Source organism: Anser brachyrhynchus (assembly GCF_964034855.1).
Source record: "Anser brachyrhynchus genome assembly, chromosome: 29".
Taxonomy (NCBI): domain Eukaryota; kingdom Metazoa; phylum Chordata; class Aves; order Anseriformes; family Anatidae; genus Anser; species Anser brachyrhynchus.
This window is the reverse complement of record NC_137722.1, coordinates 1,560,439-1,587,865: the sequence shown is the minus strand read 5'-3', so window position 1 is coordinate 1,587,865 and position 27,427 is coordinate 1,560,439. Positions and strand designations below refer to the sequence as shown.

At 45.5% G+C, this 27,427-nt stretch overlaps 3 protein-coding genes and 1 long non-coding RNA gene across 9 annotated transcripts in view; 3 read left to right on the top strand and 1 right to left on the bottom strand.

Annotated features, from left to right (window-relative positions):
- Positions 1-2,383: 2,383 nt before the first annotated feature.
- HOXC8 (homeobox C8) lies at positions 2,384-6,321 on the top strand. The gene is made up of 2 exons (XM_080570807.1): positions 2,384-3,083; positions 4,978-6,321. Exons 1-2 carry the CDS (start codon positions 2,648-2,650, stop codon positions 5,268-5,270), a joined length of 729 nt encoding a protein of 242 aa, XP_080426933.1. The 5' UTR covers positions 2,384-2,647; the 3' UTR covers positions 5,271-6,321.
- Positions 5,384-11,459, bottom strand: LOC308184091. Its single transcript, XR_013942576.1, has 2 exons — positions 10,252-11,459; positions 5,384-6,879 (listed from the first exon to the last, which is right to left on the bottom strand). It is a non-coding gene; the product is annotated as an uncharacterized lncRNA (long non-coding RNA).
- A 661-nt stretch (positions 11,460-12,120) lies between these two features.
- HOXC6 (homeobox C6) lies at positions 12,121-27,400 on the top strand. 5 transcript variants are annotated; one of them, XM_080570809.1, is made up of 3 exons: positions 12,121-12,274; positions 14,926-23,889; positions 25,149-27,400. In XM_080570809.1, exons 2-3 carry the CDS (start codon positions 23,490-23,492, stop codon positions 25,460-25,462), a joined length of 714 nt encoding a protein of 237 aa, XP_080426935.1. In that variant the 5' UTR covers positions 12,121-12,274; positions 14,926-23,489; the 3' UTR covers positions 25,463-27,400. The 5 variants fall into 5 exon arrangements, with proteins under 5 accessions (XP_080426935.1, XP_080426936.1, XP_080426938.1 ...); XM_080570810.1 differs by having other exon boundaries at positions 12,132-12,274; positions 17,505-23,889; XM_080570812.1 differs by having other exon boundaries at positions 12,137-12,274; positions 23,681-23,889.
- Positions 12,140-27,427, top strand: part of HOXC4 (homeobox C4) — a 38,426-nt gene continuing 23,138 nt past the window's right edge. For both annotated transcript variants that reach the window (XM_080570801.1, XM_080570800.1), the window contains exon 1: positions 12,140-12,274. The gene's annotated coding sequence lies outside the window, so the exon portion shown is untranslated. The remainder of the gene's footprint in view (positions 12,275-27,427) is intronic.

Below are 27,427 nucleotides of genomic sequence, written 5' to 3'. Positions count from 1 at the left end.
CCTAGGTATGACTCCGGCTGTTGAAATACTCGGTGCACCTTTGCTTACTGCGTCCGGGGATAAAGGTTTGAAAAATGCAGCATTTCTTCCCGATAGCAGCACGAAATGCCCATATCTGACAACTTTTTTTTTGTGCTTTCCCATCCTTCTATTTGCACAGCAGCGTTTATTGCATGGGCAGGCACTGGGATTTTAAAAATAGAAATGCTATTGATTAGAGGAGGAAAATAGTTACCTCGACTATTAGCTGTTAATTAAGGAGCCTCTGTCCCTAGCTGCCCTTTTCTCCTGTTTTGGGGGGTTTCTCTAGGGAATGGGCAACCTGGGGAAGGGAGGACGAAGGTGGGTGCGTGCTGGCAAAATGAATATGGTCATTGTGCCGTCCTTGAGATTATTCGGGTATGGAGACTATTTCTTCACAACTAACGCAGCTTGTTTTTTAAAAGTATTTTCACAATAGGCGATGGAAAAATCACTGTTCTCCTGCACAGCTCATTGTCTGCATACGGGGAGGAAAAACCCAACACATGTAGCCCTTCTGAAGGGAAAAATACACCCCCTATTTCTGAAAATCTAATAAAGATGGACTGAGCAGCTACTGTGCCTTTTCCTCTTCTTGGGAAAGGAGCTGCTAAAAAATCCAGTTTCTGTCTCACCAGAGGGTTGAGCCACCCCGTGCCTCAAAAAAATCGAGAATGTGACCTTTGCTGAGAAGAAAAACACCTAAAATCACCTCTGCAAGCGCAGCTGAGGTGGGATTTTCTCCCTCCACACTTGAAATCGGCCAGAGTTCCCCAGGTCTCTTCTGAAAATAATTAGGCTGCTTTTTGTGGAGGAACATGAGGGAAACATTTAAAGGGCTGTAGACTTTTGAAGGAAACACGGGGACTGGTATAACACTATGTCATTTACAGACGTGGGGTGGATATTTTTGGCGGCTCGGGACTCTACGGAAAATATTCCTTTGCGAAGTGTCTCCCCCCCCCACTCCCCTACCCACGCCTTGAAAAATTAAGGCGAATCCCGGTGATTTGAGGTGATTTTTTAATGAGCTGAGTTCCTTCGTGCGGTCGTAAAATGAAGTGTCCGAAGTGAAATGTTGCAGCGAGTGGTCACTCACGGTGCAAAAAGTCTGGGAGAGGGGCACGCCAACACCACTGCCAACGACGGAAAAATCCCAATGTGCAAGAGCGAGCAAAAATGCCGATGGTTATTTTTTTTTTACAGGCGAAGCCCCCTGGTACATGCACAAAAGGGAGCACATACTTTCTGTCTCACTTTTCCTCTTTCTTCCAAAGTAGCTCTCTTTAAGCAATGGTCTACTTTATTCCCTTGGAAGGACGCTTCCCTGTTATTTCCAGCCGTGGATTTTCAGTGGTTGGCTCGAAAGGAAGCACGAAAAAAAAAAATAACTCCCCATAATTTTCTGCCTTTATTTTCTTAAAAGAAGGACAGCAAGAAGCAGCCAATCAATAAGGAGAAGCTTCCCTCGCCCGCTCGCTGCCTTTTTGCTTTTGTTTGCTTGTTTGATTCCAATCTTCCAACCACCATCACCACAATAACAACAACACACACACCCCACCAAAAAAGGGGGGAAAAAAGCAAAACCAACCAAAAAAAGGGGGAAAAAAAGGGGGGGGGGGAATCTGGGCTCTGCGCCTCCAAGCACCCCCCCACCCTCCTTTACTCCCCCCTCTAGGTGGGACCAGCCCCACAGAGGTAACCCTCCCTCACAGCCCCCCCCAACCCCAACACAATGACAACAACAACAACAGGGGGGCACCCCCCTAGCCCCTTCCAGCCCCCCCTTGCAAGCGGGCGACCCCACGGAGGGGGGGCTGAGCCCTTGCAGAAGCTCACCCCGATTTTTTTTTTTTTTGGGGGGGGTGGGGTGGGGAGGGGGTGGGGGGTGATGGGGAGGGCAAGGGGGGGCTGCTTGGGCTCCCTTTACCTGTTGAGGTTACCTAGGCTGACCTCCCAGCGCATGTATTTGCTGCCATCAGTGAAGAGGCTGCTGCTGGGAAAAAAAAATAAAAAAATAAAATAAAATAAAGGGGGGGGTGTGGATATTAATGCGCACCTTTCCTCACCCTCCTCCACTCGTTAGGTGTGGGTTCCCCCCCCCAGAAGGAGGGCTCTATGCGTGGCCCCCCCCCCCCCCCGGCACACACCACCTTTCCTTCACCCCTTCCCCCCCCCCCAACAAACCCCCCCGAGCGCCCCCAAATCGCTGTCATTTCCCTCGCAGCCTGTCTCAGTGTGGCGGAGTGATGTGTACATATCGCGTGTGAGGGGAGAGAGAGGAGGAAAAAAAAAAAAAAAAAAAAAGCCACACCACCGGGATTTTGAGGAATTTGCCTGTGGTGTTAAAGGGAAGGAGCAGAGTTACAGAGAAATTGAGAGAGAGAGCTCTACCTACCGACAGATTACAAGAGAAGTCAAGAGCACCGAGAACCAACCGTACAGACACACAGAGGCACCATGAAACGCCTTTGAGATCGCATTAAAAAAAAAAAAAAGCCACTAAAAAGCAGGACTTGAGACAGTCCAGGGACAATCTCGCACTAATCTAGAATTAAAGCCGTCTTTTTTTTTTTTCCTTTTTTTCCTTTTTTTTTTTTTTTTTTTTTTTTTGCATGCGAGGGTCATGAGTTCCTACTTTGTAAATCCTCTCTTTTCCAAGTACAAAGGCGGTGAATCGCTGGAGCCAACTTACTACGACTGCAGATTTCCACAAAGTGTTAGCAGGAGCCATGCTCTCGTGTATGGTCCGGGCACTACTGCTCCCACCTTCCAGCACCCTTCACACCACGTCCAAGAGTTTTTCCACCACGGAACCTCGAGCATCTCCAACTCTGGATACCAGCAAAACCCATGCGCCTTGGCGTGTCACGGAGACGCTTCTAAATTCTATGGATATGAAGCTCTACCGAGGCAATCGCTTTATGGTGCTCAGCAAGAGACGACTGTTGTACAATATCCTGACTGTAAATCGTCTTCCAACAGTAACTCTAGCGAGGGACAAGGGCATTTAAATCAAAATTCGTCTCCCAGTCTCATGTTCCCATGGATGAGACCTCACGGTTAGGACCTTTTTTTCCTCCTCCTTAAATGTTTTCCTTTATTTTTTCTCTCTTTCTCTCCCTCTCTCTCTCCCTCCCCTCTGTCTGTCTGTCTGTCTGTCTATCTATATATGTATGTATGCATATACAAGCACAAACATATGTATATATATATACATGCACGTACACACATATGCATACATATATATATAAATATAAGAGGCGTAGATGTAAAATATGAAAGGAATGAGCAGTTTTGTGCTAATGTTTCTTCTTTTTAGGAAGACCTTTGAAAGCAAACAAGACAGCAGTTACTAGAGAGCCAGCAAGGTGATTCCCTGCAAAAGGCTTAAATCACAATAAAGTAAAACTTGTTTTTTATTGCTTGCCTTGAGGATAGGCAATAAGATACAGCTCCCACGAGGTTATTTGCATGTTGATAATACACTGCTCTTTAAAATGTCATATAGCCTTTCATAACCGCTTGGAGACGAAGCCTGAAAGGTGGGAACTTGTATAAGTATTACTAATACTTTACATCTGTTTCTTAAAGCCTAGAGATAAAAGTTTAAGCAGAAAAGGAAACTTAGCTCAGAGCTATGGGGTGGGGTGGAGGAGAACATTATACTGTCCTGGGTTAAAGAAGGGGGTGGGAAATTCAAAATAATTTGGGCTGAATGGAACTTTGCTCATGTGAAGTCCAGATAATTGCACAGAAACCTAAATACTTCAAAGTACAAGTTTCCCCCACCTAAGGACCAAGGTTGTCTAGAAGCCTTGTTAATTCAAAACATGTGAAGGTTAGTGTTAATTTTAAGGACAATCAGAGCACCAAAGTTTCTCCCCTAGCTCCCTACGCCTAGAAAATTGAAAAAGAAAGAAGAAAAGAGAAAGAGAAGAAATAGGAAGGAGCTCTGGCTAATGTAGAGAGGATGTGGCCCAGAGAGGCTGGGAGATAGACGCAGAGGAAAACATGATATTTATCTAAGCTTTGACCTAGAGGTAGTCTCAAGGATGCAATCATTTCAAGCTGAAGCACATATATTTTTTTTTTGCAAATGCATTGTTTTTCTCATTAAGAAAGGGCTTTGCAGAAGGAAGTGCAGGGGCTCAGCTGCACATACCTACGTCCTCTTTCTTTCTCTTTGACTATTGCTACAAATGTCCACCTCGAGTTGTTTTAAATGCAATCTCTGTGTTTGCACAGGCACATATCCATCTCTGTATGTGTGTGCTTTAGAGACATACATAACCGAGAGGACAGGCGTAGGGAATTTAATGGAAAATCCTAATTCTCAGGGCGTAAATATTATCAAACAGCAGGACCCTGAGCCTGTATTTTGGGAACAAGATTTGGAAAAGGAAAACAGAGGTGGACATTTTAGAAAATAATAATAATAATAATAAGGAAAGAAAAAGAAAGGAAAAAAATGAACGGGAGAATGGGAGGAGAAGGAGAAAGGCTGGGAGGATTTCACGGTGAACAATGCAGCCTTCATAGAAAAAAAATGATTTTTTTTTTCTTTTTTTAATTGAGCTGGCCAGCACGACTCACCATACAGAATCACCTTTTGGGAAACTGGAAACATCTCTTTTGTGAATGAGCTTGACAGCCACGTCCCCACACCCATCCAAAAGCAGCCAGAGCTGAATATTCCCCAGAAAGAGCCAGGGAGGGACAGCCAGCTAACGTTAGCAGCCCCCCATAGCAGCGATATGATTATTAACCCTAATAACCCAGCGACTTTCTCGGAGTGCCTTCAGTATGCAAAAAGGCTGAAGGGGGGCTTTTTTGGGGGGGGGAGGGGGGCAGCAGATTCTCTAGGAAAATCCAGGCGAGGGGGGCCGGGGGAGGGAATAGCGCAGCCTCCGATGGGGGAGAGCCACGAAGTTATTTTTTTTGTGTGTCCTACAGCTCCCGGAAGACGCAGCGGCAGACAAACTTACAGCCGGTACCAGACCCTGGAGTTAGAAAAGGAGTTCCTCTTCAACCCGTATTTGACACGGAAGCGGCGGATTGAGGTCTCTCACGCCCTGGGACTGACCGAGAGACAAGTGAAGATCTGGTTCCAGAACAGGAGGATGAAGTGGAAAAAAGAAAACAACAAAGATAAGCTGCCAGGGGCCAGGGACGAGGAGAAAACGGAAGAAGAAGGGAATGAAGAAGAGGAAAAAGAAGAGGAGGAAAAAGAAGAAAGCAAGGACTGATTTCTCAGCCCCTTGAAGTCTCGTTTTATGGCAGATGATAAATCGAGATGTTTACGACGGTCATTTGCTTTTATAGAGTATAGGAATGGAGAGGCTCACACAGCAGTAACTACCTGTCAAACAGTTGTAGCCTTTTTTATTGTCATAGAAACTTCCCCTACTTTTTTTCCCCTCCCTTTTTTTTTAAATAGCTGCGTTTTTAGTTCAATAAATACATAGTTGGCTTGACTGCAACAGCAGGGGAAAAAAAATGATCCAGCAAAGCCAAGCAACCCCCACCCAGCAGCCCAAAGCAAGCCTGGAAGCAAATGTCACTGCTCGCCCCTGCTCCCCCTGCCTCGCTGCACCCAGCGATGGGTGCAGGAGATGTATTTATTTGAACAGCTTTGACTTTGCCTTTTTCGCTTGGTTTTGCCCCCAGGGGAAGTGCGAGGGTGCTTCCAGCTTCCTCAGCCTGGTCGGGTAGGGGCTGGTTGGGCAGAGCTTCTTTCCCCCAAGCCATTTATCCGCTCCCTATTAGGGGCCGCTCCTGCAGCCCCTGCGAGATAAGGACGGGATAAGGACGGGCGACCCTACCTGGGAGCGCCCGCAGACACCCGCACCATTTCCAGCGGGCTCTGGCTGTATATAAAAAAATGCCTTTTTCCCTGAGATAGGCCAAAATCCCCCCCCCCCCCCCCCCCCCCTTCATTTCTATAGGCGCTGTTTACCCTCTGGCTGTGTGAGCACTCGAAATTCTTCATGTACTACCTAAAGGGAAAACCTGCAATAATTATCAGATCTATTATCAACATGGGGCTTACGTATCCTAAATTTTACTTGCTCAGAATTTATTTAAGAGAGAGAGAGCTGTGTTTCTGCCCTGATGCAAGCTACTAAGTAGCATAAAATAATAATAAAAAATAATAAAAAAAAAACACCTTGTATTGTACTTTATCACTACCTATAGAAGGAGTCATGCTTTGAAAGTATTTGTAATGCGGTTTTATTGTCGTTTGTTGCTGCTTATTTTCTTGAAAAAAAAATAAAAAAAAAAATCCAACAACTGAAACTGCCTAGTTGAGAACGCACAGTATTGTATTATTTTATTGTGCTTATAAAGTAGTGTAGAACTAAATTGCACTGAATGTATAGTTATCTATTTGTCTTGACTTATCTGTTAATGCAACATGCTCGAAACAAAAAAAAAATCGTCATTTGTTTTATGTAAAAGCATAGTTCTGCGTGTTCAACCTCTGAATGTAGCAATTTCAGCCAGAAAAAAAAAAAAAATCTGGACACCGTGGATTTGTATTGTATACGTGAGACATTACGTAAATAATAATAATTATAATAATAATAATAATAAAAGATTTTAAAAGGACTGCGTTGCCTGCTATGTCTTTATTTGGGACGTGCTGTGATGGGCGAGGAGGGGGCTCTGGGGGATATTTCGTGCCCCAGCCCCTCCTGGCACCCTTCAGCCCCCAGCCCCGGTGGTAACTTGCGAGGCAATGGGCGCATCTGGCGCGGGCAGCACCTCGGGGGCGCAGCAGGATCCATCCTCCTGCCTCTGCTGCGCGAAAATCGGGAATAACGCCGGGAATGCTGCCTGGCTGAAGCTGTAGGACTGCAAAAATAAATAAAGAAATAAATAAAAGAAAAGAAGAATAAAAAACGAGATGTTGCAATGACTGCGGTGCTAAGTCTTCCTTCGCCGTGGGAAAAGCTGGTTTTGGGGGGGAATGGTGTGTGTTTGGGGGGGGGCGTGAAGCGTGTGCAAGGGGGTTTTGCTTCTCCCAGCTGGGAAATGACATTTGGGAGGTGGGGAAGTGCAGCCCCCCGCTCCTGCCCGGTCCCCCCGTGCCCGGGCGGTGCCAGCAGGGCAGGGGACGCAGTTTTCCTTCCAGACGTGGGGCAATTCGGTGCTCGCAGGCGGTCGTTGGCGAATGTTGGCGAGGTTGGGCAGGCATTAGGTGTGCAATCAGACGGGCTTTAGAGGTCTGGGCACCAGGCAGGGGCTGTGTGGCAACGCATTTCCCTATAGGAAAAGCTGGCGAGAGACGCCAAAAAATGAAGTTGGCGAGCAAGCAGTTTATTCACTTCTTTCTTTCTTTTCCCAGACGCAAAATCTGAGCCCCTTTCATCCCCCAAAGCCATACCTCCTTACCCACGGAGACCATCCCCAGCTTAACCTATCCTTTATTTTACTACTGCTACTATTACTACATTACTACTGCTATTACCACTACTACTACTACTATTAGCATTATTAATACAATTTTAATTATTATCATTCCTTTTTTTTTTCTTTTCTATTTGTCTCTCTCTCTCTTTTTTTCTGTTTTTCGGCAAAACCTGGCGGTGATGCCTTCAGGTCTCTCTGGTAGTTCTCGGGTAGAAGGTGAACTTTATAAATATTTCCTTTAGCACCAACCTCATTTCGTTGAACGAGGTCTATTGATCTGTAAAAACGGGTCTATCTGTATTTTTCTTTCTTTCCTTCTTTCTTTCTTTCCTTCTTTCCTTCTTTCTTTCTTTCTTTCTTTCTTTCTTTCTTTCTTTCTTTCTTTCTTTCTTTCTTTCTTTCTTTCTTTCTTTCTTTCTTTCTTTCTTTCTTTCTTTCTTTCTTTCTTTCTTTCTTTCTTTCTTTCTTTCTTTCTTTCTTTCTTTTTTTTCTTGTTGATAAATGGACTACATCATATAGAGCCCAGGGATGCAGAAGTAGACGGGATGTTTACCCAGATATTGCAGATAAGAAAACACAAGGCTCCTCAGATGCAGCCTGATGTACTGAACTATGTCTGGAGGATCGTCTGTGGGCTTCAGACATTCTTAACCCAAACCCCTCCAAGCTTAAAGGATTTAAATGCCTCAGTGCTTGAAATTGCTGGACTCTGCCCAGGAGGGCTGGAAAAGGAGGAATAGCCAAGTTGTGCGGCGCACAGCAAAAAGGGACTCGGGTGGGTGCCCCCACACCCACTTTTCCCCCCCTTTTCTCCCCGTAATTCCATGGCATGCAGCACGGACGCCCCTGCAATGCCAGCGCAAATGGGGCGGGGGGGTGGACGAGGGGGGGGAAAGGCACCGAAAGCCGCATCAGCGGGGTCGGATCCTGCCCGGGGATGAGGCTGAGCCGCCGCAGCCCCTGTACGCGTGTGCACGCGTGTGCGTGCGTGTGCAACGCCAAAGGGATGCGTGTGTGCAGCTCCGGTGTGTGCACGCTCCGAATTGCACCAAATACAACCACAGGCATATTTCCCCTCCATCGCAGAGCCTGTAATGTCCTCGTTAACGGGCGTTAATCTCCCAAGAAATGCATAAAAACACCAATAAGGTTTATTCTAGACTTTTCCATGTCGAGGGCAGGCACGTAAGGTAAGCAGTTTTATTAGTCATAAAACAGAGTGGTTTATTCTAACAGAGCTTTCTTCTTGGGGATATTTATCCAGCGTTTACAACAAGGGATTTTTTCTCCCTCCGCTTGCTATCATAGGATGTATCTGTGCTCATTCATTCGAGCGATAAAAAAACTCAGTGAGAAAAAAAAATCTTCTATGTTACTTAAAAAAAAAAATCGTGATAAAACCTTCGCAGAGAAAATACCCACATTGCTCCCAACGAGGGGGAAAGGAGAGAGAAAACTTATCAAAGTGTTTAAAAATAATAATAAAAAAAGAAGAAGCTGTATCCGCACTCCATCCATCATATTTAAATCCACAAATCTAAGTAGTTTTATATGAACGAATACTATGGAATGACATTTATCTATCAAAAGGGTCTGGAGTTAAATTATTGAAACTACAGCCGCAGCAGTTAGTTTTGGGGTAAATGTTTATGTTCTGTAGTCAACACAACAGAGTCGCATCTTCAGATGACATCAGTTATTTCTGTAATCACTCCATCATTTCAAGAGAAAAAGAGAAGAGACCATTTTATGGGGTAAAGTAATTTGAAAGAAGATTCGCTCTCCACAAAGTGGCTTATTCAGAAATGATCATAGCTTCGGTATTACTGAAATTAGACTCATCTACCCGCCTGAAGTAAGAAATATCGTCCTATTCCACGCTTTTTATTAGCCAATCAAATTTCCTTCGGATCTCCATTGTGATTTGTGAAAAATATAATTCCTTGAAAAGCTGAGTTTGAGCATATTGCTTATTTTGCCTTAATTTATTATTCTAATCACAGCAGCCGCTGTGTGATAATGCATCCATTAGGCGAAAAAATTCGTTTAGATTTTATACTCGAAAATGGGCACAGATTATATTTTAGAGACAAACGAATTTCTCGGGCATTAAATTTTTTTTTTTTTTTGCGCGGATTGCGGCGAGGAAGGAGGGTGGCGAGGAAAATGCGCCGGGGAGCGGGGCGGAGGAGGGGGGAAAGTTTGCGAGCCAGACTTGGGAAGAAAAGGCGATTCTGCCCCATTTCCAGCTCGTCCTATTTTTGCCTCCCAGACTTCCCCCCCCCTCTGTCCCCCCCTAAATGCCGGACTCTTTTATCCTCCGCCCCGAAAATAGCCTTGCTAATACAGGACCCAAGAAAGGGAGAGGGGAGGCGGTTTTATAGACGGGGCTGATGCAAAGAGCGAAGTGATCGCCCGAAATGCTGCCGAGGAAATGTGTGCACAGGTTACTTTCTGCCTGCAAGGATAAAATTTCCTGTTCACATTATGGAATTTATTATCTTGTCTACTCTCTGGAAAATGGGGTCTCCATTGTGCTCTGGAAGCTGTTGTGGTCGTAGTTTCCCCCCTCGTAACTTTTAACTACCTGTTATAAAATTTATTGGTGGTTTGTAAAGTGAATAAAGTAATTTCCCTTCCATCCGGTTGTATTACAACCTTTGTGTTGTTTGGGCAGACAGACACGCATCCAGCCAGGGGGAGAAAAAATAAATAAATGAAAGGGGCAGGGAGGGAGACCCCCCCCCCTCCCTCCCCTCCCCTTTTTTCCCCCTCTCAATTAAAAATAAATTAAGGCGCCGAAAGGAGAAATACCTGCAGAATTGTGCTGTCGCTGGGAATGTGCAGGCGCAGGGGGAAATTGGGGAGGAAAAGCTGTTGCGACAAAATGTGCTAGACTTCCCCGAGCATGGGATTGCTTGGCCCTGGGTGCTAAAATTTGGCATTGGAAAGGGGGGGGGGGGGGGGCTGGTGGGTGTATTTCTGTCCGTCTTGGGGTAAGGAGAAGAGCATCAGAAAGCTCTGCGGCTCCTCGCTTTGGAGCATCTGAGCAGGCTGGGCTTTGCGGTCTCCTATTTACACAACTTGTGGTTCGCGACGTGCCTCCAAAGCAGGCCTCTACACGGCTCAAAAATGTCGCTCGCCCCCCCGATCAATATTTCCCAGCCTCTACACGGAGCCCTCGCCTGGAAGAATAAAACTAAAAAAAAAAAAATAAAATAAAATCAAAGGGCCCCCAAATAATTCCGCCTTTTATAAACCGTCGCATCCCCGACACCATGGCGCGATAAAACAAAAGGCTGGAGGCTGGAGGAGGGAAAAAAAAAAAAAGGATAGGGAAGGCTTTAAATGATTTAAAAACACGTATGTAGATATCCCTCCAGCAAATCATAACGCTGGGTGGGTTTAGGAAATTTAGAAGGGAGCAGGCAAGAGTTTCGGGGTCAATATCGCGCCTCGGGCTCAAGTTTTGGGCGGGATTCGGGCAGCTCCGGGCTCGCCCCGAGGGTTGGGGTCGGGGCCGGGGGGACCCCACAGTTCTGCGCCCTGGGAAGGTTTTTTTTTCCAGCGGACACACCCTTGGGTGAAAGAGCAGGGATGGTCCCGCAGGGACCCCGGCGGGGCTGTCGGGAATGGCCATTTTCTGTGCTCTTTTTTTTTTTTTTCCTCGAGCGTCTTGTTCTTCATGTCTAATTCCGTGCCTTTATAATTAACATACCGTCATCATTTAATTCATTCAAATTTTAAAGGCAGCGTACTCCATTTCTATCTCCGCTGCCTCTCTTCCTCGATTTTTTTTCTCTATTTACCCCCCCTTATTAATTACCAGCACGGAGACTCTGTGCTGAAGGCCAGATCTCCTTAGTTAAAATGCTGAGAATTAACCCGAGCAGCTAATAACCAGCAAATTAAAACGAGTCTATCTTTAAAAAAAAAAAAAAAAAAGGAGAGAGAGAGAGAAAGAAACCTCCCCGATATTAACGCGGTCGCTTAAAAGACAAAAAAAGGGGGGGGGGGCAGTGAAGGAGGGGGGCCGAAGAGGAAAAAAAAAATCCTAATATTAAAAAAGAATTGTATAAACATGGCGACAGACGAGAGCATTTGCACTCGTCACAAAAATGCAACGCATTCCTGGTTGTTTGCAGAAAATTTACAGCTAAGCAATAAAAGTTTACGACTGAATCACAAGTTGGATTGGCCACAGGAAGTCATGTGGACTCCATCCATGAACGTGAACTTTTTATTGTGGTTTCTCTTATGACTCTTTCGCAGTAGTCTTTCCTTTAACAGTCCAAGCAGTGCCAGGGGTAGGATGGTATTTTTCCCCCCCTTAATTATTAGCGTGATGATGATTATTATTTTTTTTTCCAAAAAAAATCTAGATTTTTTTCCCCCCCTCTCTCCTTGGGGTTGGAATTCTTGGTTGCTTTGGGCATTTTGGCATTAATGAGTTTACTGCTGCGTCTGGTTGCCGCCTCCTATTCCCCACCCCTAGGGGCAAAACGCAATGCATTTCCTTTGCAGGATGCGATGATGAGGGGGCACAAGCAGTTGTAAATACCTTTTTTTTTTTTTTTTAGGGGGAAAAAAAAAAAAGAGAGAGAGAGGGAGATTCCTCCTTAAGCTTCCCCCATCCCTTTGCCCAACCAGAGAAGAACTGTTTGGCTTTTGTTTCCATCTTTCTTTTTTTTTTCCCCTCTTTTTTTTTTTTCCTTTTTTTTTTTTTTTTAATGTTTCTGTGGAGCTGAGCTGCAAGCGTCAGTGGAACAGAAAGAGAGAGAGACAGAAAGAGAGAGAGAGAGAGAGAGAGAGGGAGAGGGGGAGACAGGAGCCTCTGGTAAGTGTTCCCTTATTGGTTAAAATGTGTAACTAATGATCCATAGCCCGGGTGTTAAGGATAATGATGCATCGTGGTGCGAGCGAGGGGAAGGCGAGGGGTGTAGCTTGGATATGAGGGAAAGCTGCTGCGGGTCGGCAGAAATGCAGTTAATTCGGGGAAAAAAGGGTTTGCTGCTGCTGATGTCATATTCGGGGTGCGGGAGGCAGGTCGGGGAGCCGGCTGCGGGGCTGGGGAAAAAAAAAAAAAAAAGAAGGGGGGGGGGGGGATGTGGAAGGGGGGTGGCCGGGGGCTGGGGGCGCGCTGGAGCAGGGGGAGGAAAAAAATCTGTGTCTAGAAATAAGCAAAAATTCATCCGCTCAACTTTTTCCTTAAAAAAATTAAATAAATAATAATAATAAAGGGGGGGGGGGGGGGGAGACGCATGCGCGGAGGGGCCGGCCCGGCGCAGCCCGGGTGGGTCGTCCAAGGCTGGGGTAGTGCCATATTTAATGAGCTGCGCTCCTAATTGTGTGCACAAGGCTCGGCCTTGCACGCCCATTCCTCCCCCCCCCCCCCCCCCGCAGCCCCCCCCCAGTGGCCAGGGCCAGCGGCCGCGGCCTGCTCCTCTTCCGCGGGGCTGCGAGCTTCATTACCGGGCCGATAATTAATATTAAGAGCTGGCTGATTAACAAAAACATCTCTGCACCCTAAGGCTCATCCTTTTAGTCGCTTTATTTTTGCAACCTCGCGGCTTTCGGGCGTAAAGTTCTCCGGGAGGGGTGCTGAGCATTTATTTGATTGAATTCCCCCCCCACCTTGCAAGGAGCAATTGCTACCAGCTCCCTGTCGTGAAATAATAATAATAGCAATAATAATAATAACAAGTTTCAGGAGCGCTCTGGTTTTCCTGCGAAGTGGTTAACACGGTGTTGGCTTTTCGGTTTTATTTGCATGCAGGTCCCTCCCCTCTCTCCCTTATTTCTCTCTTTTCCCCCCCCCGGCAGCGACTTGAATTCAGGTTTAAGGCGTGAGATTTAAAGGGTGACCCTTCCCCTGCTAACCTCCCCACCTACCTCTCCATCCACCTCCCTCCCCACCTACCCATCCATCATCTAATCTTATCTATCTCCGTGTATATACCGGTGCCGTGTAAGGAGATATATAACGTAGTGACTTCATTTCCTCTCGAGGTTGTCTCCCTTTTTTTTTTTGTCTTGATGAATTCTCCTTGTTCAAAAAAATATATATATATTATAATAATAAATAACAAAAAGCAGCTCGTGTGTGTGCAGAGATTTGCTGCTGGGGATGGCAGCGCTGTGTGTGCACGTATAGGGCTGGACAGACAGATGTACACATATATAGGGGCAGACAACAAATAAACGATAAAGCCTGACATTGTTGTGCGGTGGGGGAGGGGTGGGGGAGGCGATTTTTTGGGCTTATTGTAAGCGATTTTGGGGGTTCGCCGTGGCGGCAGGGGCAGGGGCACTGCTGGAGCTGCTGGGAGAAAGGGGAAGCCTGCAGGACGCTGGCTCCTCACTTTCTGCCTGGCTGCCTTTTTTTTTTTTTTGGTGGTTTTTAAATAAAAATGGCCTCCCTTATTTTAATTTCCAGCGTACGTTCGCAGAAGTTAATTAGCGAAAGTGGTTGCTGAAGTTCTCGGGTGGTTTCTGGTTGCGGTGTGCTGAGAGTGTTTGAAAAAGAAGTTTGGTGGGGTGGAAAAAAAAAAAAAAAAAGACAAGTTGCAAAAGTTCCGGATCAGCCTTTCTGTTCTCTTCCCTTTTCTTTTGAGAAATCTGGTAAATCCTTGCGCCTGCCTTTGGGGCTGGAAATTATCGGCTTCTCGGGGGTTGCCCGCAGCAAAACCAACCGCAGTTCTCCCCTAAAAATAAATCTTTTTATTTTAGCTTTGCAGAGGCAACTCGCGTTTCCCCGATTTTTTTTTTCTTTTTCTTCCAGAAATAAATAGATGGTTTGGGGATGGGACGCGAAAAAAAAAATCTGGGAAAGAGACGATTTTGCCTTCGTTTTGTTCGCAGGGGAAAAAAAAAAAAAAACCAAACCAACAACAAACCCGTTGTGTGAAGGCTCTGCCTCTAACGCTGCTAGTCGTAAAGACATTTTATGAGCAAACAATGAGTGTTTATTGGAACCACATGATTACAGAAATGGGATCTTTTATTGTTTTCAGACCAAATCCGTCTGCTCCCTCTGGCCGGCCCCGGCCGCTCGCTCGCTCCCCGCTTCCGTGAGGCCTGGAAGCCTCCCCAAAAACAATTTTAAATGTATTGATTTTCGGTTTCCCCTGACATATTGTCATCCTTCATATACCCGTAATGCCGAGAAACGTTTTAGGACGTAGAGCAGGAATAACGGAATGATTTATACACTTCGAGTTGTGTTTTTTTTTTTCTTCTTCTTCTTCTTCCCAGACTAAACCAGAGGAAATAAATTGTGTCTCGTATCTCTAACATCAGTGCTCGGGAGGGATTATAGGAAAATTGCCACGTGTTATTGACATGGACTTGCAGGGAAATAATAGCTTTTCGACAGATGTAGTCGGTAGGGGAAAAAAAAAAAAAAAAGAAAAGAAAAAAGGCAGGATCGTGGAGAAATTTAAAAATGGAAATTCCGCTGTCCCCAAAAGCTTCCTCGTTTATTTATAGGGGCGTTTTACACCGAAATACTGCCTGCGAACCTATTCGCCTCCGAAGGACGCGAATCCCAGCCGCGTAGGAGCAGGGATTGACGTTTTGCTTGGAAGAGCCGCAGCCCTGCGGGACGCGATCTGCCCCACGCGTGGGCGCTTAGCTCGGCTGGCACCCAAGGGCGCCGAATTCAGGACCGCGGAGCTCCAGCGTGGGGCTGCTTCCCTGTGCCAAAGCCGCCGCGTTGTCAGCGCCTGGAAAAACCTGGCGCTGCAAAGAGCCGCCGATAACCAGGCGATTTCCCAACTTGTCGTGTGAAGGAATTCGGCTCGGGGAACGAATCAAAGAAAAACCCACCAGAAATAATAGATGAGCTCGTGCCAAACCACCGCTGGCGTTAGGTGCGAGCGGTGAGCGTGGTGGCGTCCAGATCGATTTTCTACGGGCTCCGTATCTCAGGAGCTATTGCACGATTAAATGTTATTTTTGGCCGTGTTTCTGCCCGGAGCTTTGTGCACCAAAGACTTTCGAGGGGGAAATTTGCGGGGCTGGGTTTGGGGAGGAGAGGGATAAAAAAGCGAGGCTCGGAGCGATTAAAAAAAAATATCGATGGGTCAGAGTGATAAAAAAATTCGTCATAGAGGAGAAATTGGACTTTGGGCAAAGATGATGCGTAGCATTGGGGGATCAAGGTTTTTCTTTTTGGCGGAGAGATTTGGAGATCTTGTTACTGGTGTTGGCGGGGCTGTAATCCCTGCAGCTCGCGCTCTCAGGGAAAAAAAAATGGAGAAAAAGGGGAAAAAAACCACAACAGTTGTGATTTTCAGTGTTTGTGCTTGAGGTCAGGGCTAACAGAAAAAGGCCTTTCCCTTCGGGTTTGGGTTCGCCGGGAGAGAAAGTGTGGGCTCGGGTTTGGGCGGAAAAGCAAGGAAATCGGGGCAGGGCGCCCCAAAGTGTTTTACAGCAGCGCGGTGACCTCCAGCCGGGGGTGCAAGGGGAAATCGGGGGGGTGGGAGCAGGGGAAAGGAGGCGAGAAGCAGCCCCGTCTCCCTCCCCCTCCTCCCCAGACACAAACACAATAAAAGGCAGAAGTCCCCGAAATTGCGGGTGTCTGGACGCAGTCTGCAGAGGACACGCTGCTCCCGCTGCCTTTGTCGCATGGGGACACACCTTGCTGTAAAAGGCTTTGTCCCCAGACTAAAGACCCAAGACTTCAATGGGGGGCGGAGAGGAAACCCAGAAAAAAAAAAAAAAAAGAAAAAAAAAAAGAAAAAAAAAGGAGGGGGAGAGAGCAATGCGGAAAAAAAAAAAAAAAGAGAGAGGGAGAGAGAAAAAGCACACAAAAAACCCACAACCCCCCCAGATTCGTCCTCCAGCCAAAGTCCTCGCCCCGGAGCTGGGGATGCGGGGGCACGGGGCTATTGTCCCACAGGTATTGCCCCCCCTTTGCCCCCCTTCCCCCCCCCCCCCCCCCGGGAGTGTTTAAATTTCTGCACGTTTTTGTTTACTTGTTTTGTATACTGCCACCAAGTGACAGAAACTTGCAATCCAGCAATTTTGCAATTTGGTGCCTTTTTTTTTTTTTTTTTCCTCCCCCCTCTTTCCGTTTGTGTAAAAGGGGGGGGGGGGGGAGGGAGGGGGGGGAGACACAACACCGGGGGTGGGCGACAGAGGATCAGACGGGGAGGGGAGAGGAAAAATAACCCTGCTCTGCTGGGAGAGGGTGCAAACGTCTGCAAAACGTTATCCCGCCATAAAACCCCACTTTGCAAAGAAGTTTTAGTCCCTTTAACATTGAGGCGTGTGTGTCCCCCCCCCGGCCCCCTCCTCGCTCGTCCATAAACCCTCGCCTGAGCTGAACCAAACTTCCCAAAGTTTCTCAAAGCCATTCGAAACTCCTCGGTTGCACTTTCTGCTAATTCGAGAGTTTTTTTCTTTTTTTTTTCCTTTTTTTTTTTTTTTTTGTTCCTAAGCGCCTTTCGTTCCGTGTTACCGTGTTTTAAATCATTCCAATGTACGTGAACTCATAAAAATAGATAAGGCATGTCAACTCAGGAACGGTATTTTCCCCCTGAAAATATGAGTGTATTTAAGCAAATCCTGAAATATTAAATTGTTGCTCGATTAAAGACGATGTAAATGTATAAATTCGCCAAAGTACTCAAGAGGTTGTCTCCAAATATATAGTTTAATTCTGCCTAAGTGATCGCCTCTAAAAAGAAACATCATTAAGGCAACTATTATTGTTTCCTGAATTATTATTTTTTTTTTCTTGCGACCTATGATTAAATTTCTGCCTTCATATCTGCAAAGAATAAAGTGTAAAACTGCCTATAGTTAATGACAACAATTTTTCACTGCTGAGTTATCCTTGCGGAACGTAATAACATCGTACTCCTTTTTATTTTTAATCTGTACACCGAGCATAAGCAATCGCGTTGGTACATGTATGTACGTATGTTTACATGTAGGTGCACACACATATGCAGCAAAATAGCGTTTTGGGGGGATTTTACGCCACCAAGTATTGTCCGTGACGAGCGTGACGTCACGAGTGCCACTGTCCTTTTCATTTTTTGCCATTTTAATTTTTCCAGCGGGATTTTAGGGAACGTTTCCAGTCCGTCGCGAAAAGCAACACCCAAAGGAAACCAACAACAACCAAAAAAAAAATCAGATTTTTTTCCCTGCTGCAACGCCCCGCTCGGGACACCGCTACCTGCGGGCACGCCGTGACGCCATCCCACCCCTCCGCCCGGCAAAATTGGGGCAAAAAAAGACATTTCCATGCATGAGGCCGAAGGAAAAAAAAAAAAAAAATCCACCCACTCGCCCGCACTTTTAGCGGAGGAGCCAGCAGGAATGTTTCGCAGCCGCCAGCCACTTCCCTGTAAACAATGCACCACTCAGCGATTTCACATCTCCTAAAATATTGGGGCTTTCTCGCTTTTTTTGGCTCCCCTTCCTAGCGCTGGAGATACTTCTCGGGCTTTTGGCGTGGAGCTGCAGCGCCCGGGGTTTTTGCCCCCGCGTTTGCGGGAGCCCCCCGGCCGGGCTCGGTTTCGGTGCTGCCTCCTTTGGATGGGCCGGGGGTCGCCAATGGATCTGGGGAAAGGAGAAGAAAAATGAAATAAATCAATCCCGCAGATTAGGCAGAATATTTCAGAAAGAAAAGCCTCCTCCGCCCGTCGCAATATCGACGCGGAGAAAATATAAATAAACGCTTAAAAGTGTCAGAAAGTGCTTTCAAGGCTCGGCAGAATGAAGGGATAAATTTCAGAAGTAGGACCACATTAATTTCTCTTCCCCACACACCTCCCAGCTTCCTGTTTAGGAGACATGTGTTTTGACAATTTCCAGAATTCTGCCTTTTTTCTTTCTTTTTTTTTTTTTTTTTTTTTCCACCCCATTCCTTTCCCTGGAAATGTGTGCAGAGAATGAGGGCTTTTGCAGGCGAGGAGAAAAGCCCGGCTCCAGGGTATTTCCCCACTATTATTTTATTATCATTGTTATTATATATATATATATATATATGATTTTTTTTTCCGCGTTGCAACCTGGAGTCGCCCTGAACTTTGCAGGGCGCCCGAAGGGCACACTTTCCTAACCCAACTCTGAGAATAAAACCAGGACAACAACAACACGTTTAAGGCCATTTCCCACCGCCACGCAGCAAAAAATCAATAGGAAAAGGCGAAGGCAAAGAACTGCCTCGTCTGGGAACCCCATCCGCGGGGCGGTGAATGCTCCCTTCTTTATCTACCTAGGGCGAAACTGGGTGTTGCGGAGCTTCGCATTAAAAAAATCGCGGAAACGGCGCTGTTTTCTTTTTATATTTTTTTTCTTTTTATTTTTTATTTATTTATTTATTTTTAACCCGTCTTCTTGGAAAGATATGGGTGGCGGTGGGGGAAAATGGGTGTTTTCGCTAATTATGGCTCTGTGCATCTTTGTGCGGGAGATGCCTTTTAATTGGCAAATAAACCTCCCAAATAGGCCACCCTCTTCAAATCGCGCTGTCTGCAGCGCCGGAGTAAAGTTTAAACAGTCTATCAAGCTCTGAATAGAAGTATTCAGGGGAAGGAGAGATTTCATCTTCTTCTCCTTCTCTCTCTCTCTCTTTTTTTTTTTTTTTTAATCAAGAGCTGCCCAGACTCTGACTCCGAGGTTGTAATTACAGAGAGCAGAGAATAGACACGGCTCCAAAACAATGCGAGCCATTTCAGGCTGGGGGAGAGGTAGCCCGTGGCGAATATGCTCCACATAAACCTCCAGGAGTTTGTTGTTGTTATCGTGGTGCCCTTTTTATTTTGCTGTTCTTTTTTTTTTTTTTTTTTTTTTTTTAAGCGTTATTTACAGCAAAAGCAATATTTGACTAGGAAAGCCCTGTTGTAAAGAGCAGGAATAAATTCCCAGCGAAAGACCCAAATAAATAATTAGGACTCACGTGTGCCATAAATGTCAAGTTAAAAAAAAAAAGGGGGGGGGGGAAGCAAAGGGAAGGGGGGGAAGGAAGAGATAGCATATACAAGGTGAAATCAGTTTAAATAAAAAGGCTTTTAATGGCATCACTTGTATTTACCTCTAAGAGCTTCAAGTATTTAATCAGATGTGAGCACGCAGCCTTATGGCCAGATGTCAGTGGCGTGTACGCGCGTGTGCGCCTTGCACACTCAGGGCTGTGGGCACATCTGGGGGGGGGGCATCGCCCCTCTGCAGCACACGGGTGCCCCCCCCGCCCGCCAGCATCCCAAAAAGAGGCGTTTTGCAAGCACTTGGCATAACAACCCCCCCACACACACACCCTGCTTGTACCATTGGGATTTTTTTTTTGCTCCGGAGAGGAGGGGGGGGGGGGCACGTTGGGGCTCGGTGCCCCCGGTGTGTCCCGGTCCCCGGGCATGGCATGGCCGCGGGGGTAGGCGGGGGGGGCCCGGCTGCTCCCCGGGCCGGGCTCGGACCCAAGTGGTCAACGTGGCTGGAACAAAACAGGCAAATCCCACCCAGCCCCTCTTCAAACAAACAACCCGCGGCTCGCAGGGCTGCGCAGAATGCGAGCCTGACAGTAGCGGTTTATTAAGGCTGTAGGCTGTTTAAGGAGGGAGGGGGGGACACCGATTTGGATTTGTTTCCTTTCAGTAATTACTGAGGGATAGAAAACACATGTGTTGGGCTTGCATTTTTTTGAAGCCTTTTTCTAAATCAGTTCATCAATTCGCTAATTATAGCTGGGAGGGGGGAGGAAATCTCCCGACACATATTTTTTCTTTCTCCCCCCCCCCCCTCCTTTCCCTCTCCCCTCCCTCTCTGTGTGAACATCAGAGTGGGGAGAAGGGGGAAAAAAAGGGGGGAATATGGCTTATGAGTGGTGAATGTTATTTCAGATTTCTATGGGCGCTTTTCTTTTCTGGGAACAAAGAGCAACTCCTATTAAAGAGCTACTCGAAGACTTGTACATATTTCTACTGCTGTGTAGCACTTTTAATAAAACATCTGTTCTTGCTTCTGCTGATGAGTTTACATAATTGTTTGCAGACCAATTTAACCAGAAAGCGCCCCACATATTCCCTGTACATGTTTTCATGGGGGAAAAAATAAATACCTTTTTGGTAGTGACATATCTTGATGAAATACTTTCGAGAAATCCCCAAACTGCTAGAAAATATCAATGGGAAAAAAATATCCAGTGCATTCAAAACGTGAGACTGAGGAATTGCAGTGAGCAAAACATACTTTAATGATGCCTCATTTGTATTTGCAGAAGCTTTTTGGGGTGGCTGTGCTTTTTTTTTTTTTTTTTTTTTTTCTTCCTACCCTCTCCTCTCTGTGTCTCTCTTTTCTACCCAGAAACCTGATTTTTAACGTGGGGAGAGGATTCTATTTTAAGTTTCTTTACGGCAGCTGGTTTCTGTTCACTATAAATCGACCAGACTTTTAAGACTTGCCCTCTGTTTAGAGAAGTAATAAAACACTTAACTTTCTCGACTCCTAGTCACACGGTTATCACACAGGTCTCGGATACAACAGCCCCCGAGCACCTATACAAAAAAAAAAAAAAGTGGGGGGAAGCAAAAGCAAAAAGCAAATAAAAGAATAATAATAATTAAAACAGCAGCCCAGAGGGTGTCCTTCCAGCACCAGACTTCCCTCCAAACTTTGGCAAGGTTGGCGTCATTATAAATGCCCTTCCATAGGTGAAACTCCCCACGTGAATCTGCCCTAGCAAAGGTCCAACCCATAGAGCTGGAGCTACTTTTAATTTACTCGCCAAATTGCATTGGGCTGTAAGCAATACATAAGGTAAGACAACACGCCAATAACTGCAAAGCCCTCATTCATCCATCTATCCGGCCAGTCCATTTGTTGGACCCTGCAACAATTTAATATCTGGAAGCAGCTTTCAGGGTTAGCGTTGGTTTCCAAAGTAACCATGCCCTGAAAGGACTGGGTTCAGAGATGTGCCCATAGCTAACAATATTTGCAGCACAGCCCTGGCTCTCCAGATATGTCCAGCTGAGAGTGCCTCTGGCTTGGGGGGGGGGGGGGGGAGAAGCAGAAGGCGGAAAAAGCCCTCTGTAATTGCATTTCTTTGCTACTTTCTCTATTTTCTCCAGTTTGTTGGATTCCATAAATTCCCGGGTAGGCTCTGCCAGAGGGCTGGGGGAAAGGGGAAAGGAAGAGGAGGGGAACGAAAGCAAACTGAAGTTCGCTTTTTTGGGGAAAACGCCTGTAAATCTTCCCCATGTCCATGAGTCTTATATCTGTACTAGGCTGGCTACAAGTTGGGCAGCCTAAGGTAAAGTCAGGCTGCGCTCCCTAACAAGGTACATGTGCTAAATAACATGGTGCATACTTGCAGCTATCTCCTTCTTTTGGTTAGAAACTTTATTTTTTCCCCTAGTGACACTCAGGGGAAGCCTTAACGTTATAGAAGATGAATACACGAGCTTTTTTTTTTCAGTTGTAGTCTCGTTTATGGTTTTATTGCTACCATTGATTACTTTGCTTTGTTACACAGAGGAAAAAGAGCATAAAATCCGTTGGCATCCGGGTTCCTGTTATAGCTGGGGAAAAAATATACAGCCCCCCCCCAACCCTTCTTTGTCAGCTAAAATCTTTTAGAGATACATCGCTAAAAGGAATTAAGTCCATTGATTGAGAACAGGACAAACAAATGCTCTCAGTTTCGAATTTGAGTGTGCACCTAGAAACCCTCCTGTCAGCAGCCCCACGCACCCTTACATTTAAAATAAAAATGTGGACACGAAGGAGGTTAAAAAAAAAAAAAAAGAGAGAGGAGGCCAGGGTTTCCCCGCCATAATTGAATTTTTAAATAGGAAGCCACCAGAATGATAAAGATACCTTGCAATATTTACAGATCAGCAGGTATGTTTTACATTTAAGGGGCAATTTATGGCTCTAGATTGAAATTAAAATTAGATTAGCTGTCTTCATTTCAATTAGTTCTAGGTGCAATCTACCCAGAGAAGATGTAATATAATCCCCTCTTTCATCTAACTAAATATTTGCAATAGAAGTTTCCCAATCAGTTGTAAATATCTGAAACTATAAATTTCTGCAAACATAAACACGAGGTTGCGTCCCCAGCCCAGGCTCCCAATTGCTCTCAATTACGGATAGAAGTGCTCTTTTTTGTTGTTGTTGTTGTAGTTGCTGTTGAAAATGTAAATATCCTCTAGCATTGCCACACGTTGAAAATTAGCAGGGAAACGTGCAGGAGAGAAATGTCAAACTGCACTAGAGGAGAAACCTAACTTCCAGGCTAACCTGAGTTCGCAATGTTGTGTGTTTCTTGTCTGTCTTTTCTTTTTTTCCCCTCCCAAAGACATACTTTAGGAATGCTCTGAAACACGTTATCAATTCAGAAGTCGCCATGTTTTCCCCCTCTCTTTATGTAATATTTTCTCATCAGGAACACAACCATTTGATTCCATAACATTGACCAATGCTACATGAGAACAAGACAAAAAAAAAAAAATCGGGATAATTTATGGCTTAATATTCTGTGGACATCTGAGATTTATTACTGTGAATTCTGAGCTATTTTATTACAAGATATTAAGCAAACATTTCTTTAAAAAAAAAAATCCAAAAGAAGGGGAAAAAAAAAAAAACCACAACACAACACACGGTGCCTCCGAAGCCCAGTGTCCATGGGGCAGAAAAAGGGGGGCGTGGGGGGAGAAAAGTTGAGGCTGGGTTGGGAAATTTGCACCAGCTCCCACTTGGCCGCAGCTGCCTCCGGGGCAGGACCCAGCGATGGCTCCGGGAGCGCCGCCACCCCCCGGCCCCCCCCGGGCTCCCCGGGGCTGCTTGGGGGGTTTTGGGGGTGCAGGACTTACTTTCAATGCACACTTAGTTTCAACTAGGGAATCAACAGAAGCAAAAGCAATTTTTCCCTTTTTGACACCCGCCTCCCCATTGGCTCCCCCCGGGTCAGCTGACTTTGTCATTTTGTCTGTCCTGGAGCAGAGCCTTCCCTATAACAATCTAGTTCAGACTACAAACTGGAGACAGAAATAAATATTAAAGAAATCACACAGCCAGGTATAGAGGACGATATGAATTCCTATTTTACAAACCCATCTTTATCCTGCCATCTAACCAGTGGCCAAGAGGTGCTTCCCAACGTAGCCCTCAATTCAACTGCCTATGACCCTGTCAGGCATTTTTCTACTTATGGAGCAGCCGTTGCTCAAAACCGGATTTATTCTTCTCCTTTTTATTCACCGCAAGATAATGTTGTGTTTAGCTCCAGCCGAGGACCTTATGACTATGGATCTAATGCTTTTTACCAAGAAAAAGACATGCTTTCTAGCTGCAGGCAAAATTCTATGGGACATAATACACAGACATCAATCGCACAGGATTTTACCAGTGACCAAAACAGGAACACTTCGCAAGAACAAAAAACTAGCATTCAAATATACCCATGGATGCAGCGTATGAACTCCCACAGTGGTAAGTTTTACAGCTCGGAGATATAAATTAAATAAACTGAACCATCTTTACGACCTTCTCCCTAGCAGAACAGGCTGAGCGACTTTTTATGGCCCCATAAAAACAATAATATAGCTCCTTCACAGTTGCAGCTACAGGCCTTTTATTTGTTAAGTTGTTGCAAGCAAATATGGCTTGTTATGCTCTTTCTAATTAAAAGACTTCGAGAGTGTAAAATATCTATAATAAAGTGCAGCGAGCTCTGCTCGGGAGTTAAGCACAAAATATTACTGGGGTAAAATAAGTTTTAATGATGGGGGCGGAAAGTGCGGTTGTGCTCCCCGCAGGACGAGGGGCACTTTGCCCCCCCCCCGCCCCCCCCAAGCAACCCCAAATTGGCTGGAAAAGGAGAGAGATGGCGGAGGGAGGGGGGGGTTAAAAATGAATAATGAATAGTAAAAAGGGGGAAAAAAAAAAGATAAGGGAAAAATAAATAAATAAAGGGGAAATAAATAAAGGGAAATAAATAAAAAGGGGGAAATGAGTGAAAAGGGAAATAAATAAAAAAGGGGAAATAAGTGGAAAGGGAAATAAATAAAAAAGGGGAAATAAGTGGAAAGGGAAATAAGTAAGAAGCAAAAAAGTATAAAAATAAGAAGTAGAAAGGAAAAGAAGTAAAAGAAATATAAGTAAAGAAATATAAGTAAAAAAAGAAAAATAAGTAAAAAATGAAAAAATAAGTAAAAAATTAAAACATAAGTGAAAAAGGAAAACATGAGTGAAAGAGGAAAACATAAGTGAAAAGGGATAAATAAGTGAAAAGGGATAAATAAGTGAAAAGGGATAAATAAGTGAAAAGGGAAAAATAAGTGAAAAGGGAAAAATAAGTGAAAAGAGAAAAAATAAGTGAAGAGGGATAAAATAAGTGAAGAGGGAAAGATAAGTGAAAAGGGAAAGATGAGTGACAAGGGAATGATAAGTGAAAAGGGAAAAAATAAGTGAAAAGGGAAAAAAAACCCTAAAAAATAATTAAAAAATAAAGGAGGAAAAAAAAACACAAATACAAAAGAGATTTAAAAAAAAAAAAAAAAAAGGCAGCATCCCGAGGGAAAACGTGCCAAGGGGGGGATGAAAAAGGAGGAAAATGAGGGGGTGCCGGGGAGGGGGCGGCGGGGGGGGGGGGGGCGTGGGGCGGCGCGGGGCTGCGCGGGGGCGGAGGGGCGCGGGCGCTCGCCCCCCGCGCTCACGATTTTTAGTCTGTTTTGTCTCGGCTCCCCTAGGAGTGGGCTACGGGGCCGACCGCCGGCGGGGCCGCCAGATTTATTCCCGTTACCAGACGCTGGAGCTGGAGAAGGAATTTCACTTCAACCGCTACCTGACGCGGCGGCGGCGCATCGAGATCGCCAACGCGCTCTGCCTGACGGAGCGGCAGATCAAAATCTGGTTCCAGAACCGGCGGATGAAGTGGAAAAAGGAGAGCAACTTGAGCTCGACCCTCTCCGGGGCGGGCGGCGGGGCAGCCGCAGCCGCCGCCGATAGCTTGGCCAAGGAGGAGAAGCGAGAAGAGACAGAGGAGGAGAAGCAGAAGGAGTGAAAAGGGACGCAACCCCCCCCACCCCCGCCCCCCACCCCCTCCGATCACCCCCACCCCAAAAAAAAATAAGAGTACCCCCCCCCCCTATTTATCACTGGCACAATGTTTGGCTACGGTTAAAAAAAGACAAAAAAAAAGAAAAAAATAATAATTATTCTTATAAAAGAAGAATAATGGGGGGAATTATATAAAAAAAAAAGGCTAATGTGGAAATGTGGAACCCCCCCAGCGCTCCCCCCACACACTTCAGAACTCCCCGCTCTCTTCAGTGCCCCCCCTTTCCCCCCGCACACACATCGCCTATTTATCTCACTCGGAATAAGACTGTTTCCAACCGCACACTTATCCTCTCCCCCCCCCAACCTTCAAGCCCCCCCCCTCCTCCACCTTCTGCCCCCCCCTTCCCCAAATTGGGCTTGCGAGAGGCACGGCCCTGGAGACGGCCTCAGCCCCCCCCCCGCTTCCCCTTCCGCCAGCCACACGAGTTTCTCCTCCCATGGTGAAAAATCTGAATCCCTGCGAAAGCTCCTTCCACGTAAATATAGCATTTCCGAGAGTACCCTACTTGTATTTAAGCAGATACCTGGGCTCATCACTGCATACTACAAACTGTGACAGTTTCTGTGTGAATATTTTTAACTGTGTTTGTGGTACCTGTATTTATATTTATGTTTAGCACTGTAATGTTCCACGGTATAAAGTGAATGGAGTTCTATAGCAGTAGAAGAGAAAAGAAAAAAAAAAAAAATCTTGTGTTACACCCTCTCATGTATAAAGGTCATGTCCAGAGGACTATGTTGAGTATTTAATAAAAACTGAATATTATTTTTAAAGTTTATAGAATGGCCTCTGAGCTTCAGTTGAAACCTTTCATGTTGATAACAGCCTGTTAGAAAGTTCACTTATCTTCTGTGTGTTGTTCCTGAAAATCAGCTCCCTCTCTCCTTTTTCTCCCTCCTTCATACCTCTCTCATTCAAGAGTATTCCAAAAAAAAAAAAAGGGGGAAAAAATACATTTTGCTTTGTCTCCTTGAATTAGTCTTGTTACTGTATTGTTCGGTGGCATCAGGAATCTATGCCATACCTCTCGCTTCATGATTAAAATGGATTTCCAAAGTTCAAAACAGTATATATTTCTTATTGCAACCTCCTCAGTCAAATACCAGCTCCAAGGTTTTGATTCTTTTTATTACCATTGTTATTATTTTGATTTAATTCGACCTCTCCAAAGCTGAGAATCTGCCAGCTCTGCGGAAGGACCCACTTCCCCTCAGCCCTATCTCGACCCAATAAACCTTTCCAGGGAGGGGGGAGCCACTTTTATCCAGAAACTCATCCTTGGGAGAGCGGAAATTGTCGATATAACGCTATGAAACAAACCCTGCTGATGGGAGTGCTGTGGATTGCAGGCTCGGATAATGTATTACGAAGGCTGGATAAGAAACTGCATTTTCTCTCCTCTTTGTCAGTGCTCTCCTATTTGCTCGGCTGTTCACTAGGTAGCACTCAGCCGGGGCTAACACTGCCCTGGAAGCTGCTTAGTCCCCTTCAAGTTTTTTTTATGAAAAAACCAGGATTCGGTGTTAAGTGACCATTACCAGGAAAAAAAAATAAATAAAAGGGACAAGAAGGAAAAAAAAAAAGAAAAAAAAAGGAAAAAAAGAAAAAAAAAAAAAGCCTGGGGAGGATTTTTCAGCCCATCCTTTGCTCGTCTCCAGCCTGGAATGTGCAGGCGATTTTTGAAAGGCGCAGGAAAGACGAAAAAAATCTGTCTTAAAACGAAACAAAACAAGCAAACACCACCACCAACCACAAGCCAAGAGCGTTTTGCAAGAGGGTAGCGACCTGGACAGGGAGCAGGAGGCTCCCTGGGTGTAAACCATTTTGAATTTCAAAAAAAAAAAAAAAGAAAGAAAGAAAGAAAAAAAAAGGACAAAACCATACGTATACCCACCACCACACATA

Bases quoted from the DNA above. Each gene is read 5' to 3' on its own strand.
- HOXC8 (XM_080570807.1), top strand. From the start codon at position 2,648: ATGAGTTCCTACTTTGTAAATCCTCTCTTTTCCAAGTACAAAGGCGGT. The intron at 3,084-4,977 runs GTTAGGACCTTT...TGTGTCCTACAG, and splicing joins CCCATGGATGAGACCTCACG to CTCCCGGAAGACGCAGCGGC.
- HOXC6 (XM_080570809.1), top strand. From the start codon at position 23,490: ATGAATTCCTATTTTACAAACCCATCTTTATCCTGCCATCTAACCAGT. The intron at 23,890-25,148 runs GTAAGTTTTACA...CGGCTCCCCTAG, and splicing joins GCGTATGAACTCCCACAGTG to GAGTGGGCTACGGGGCCGAC.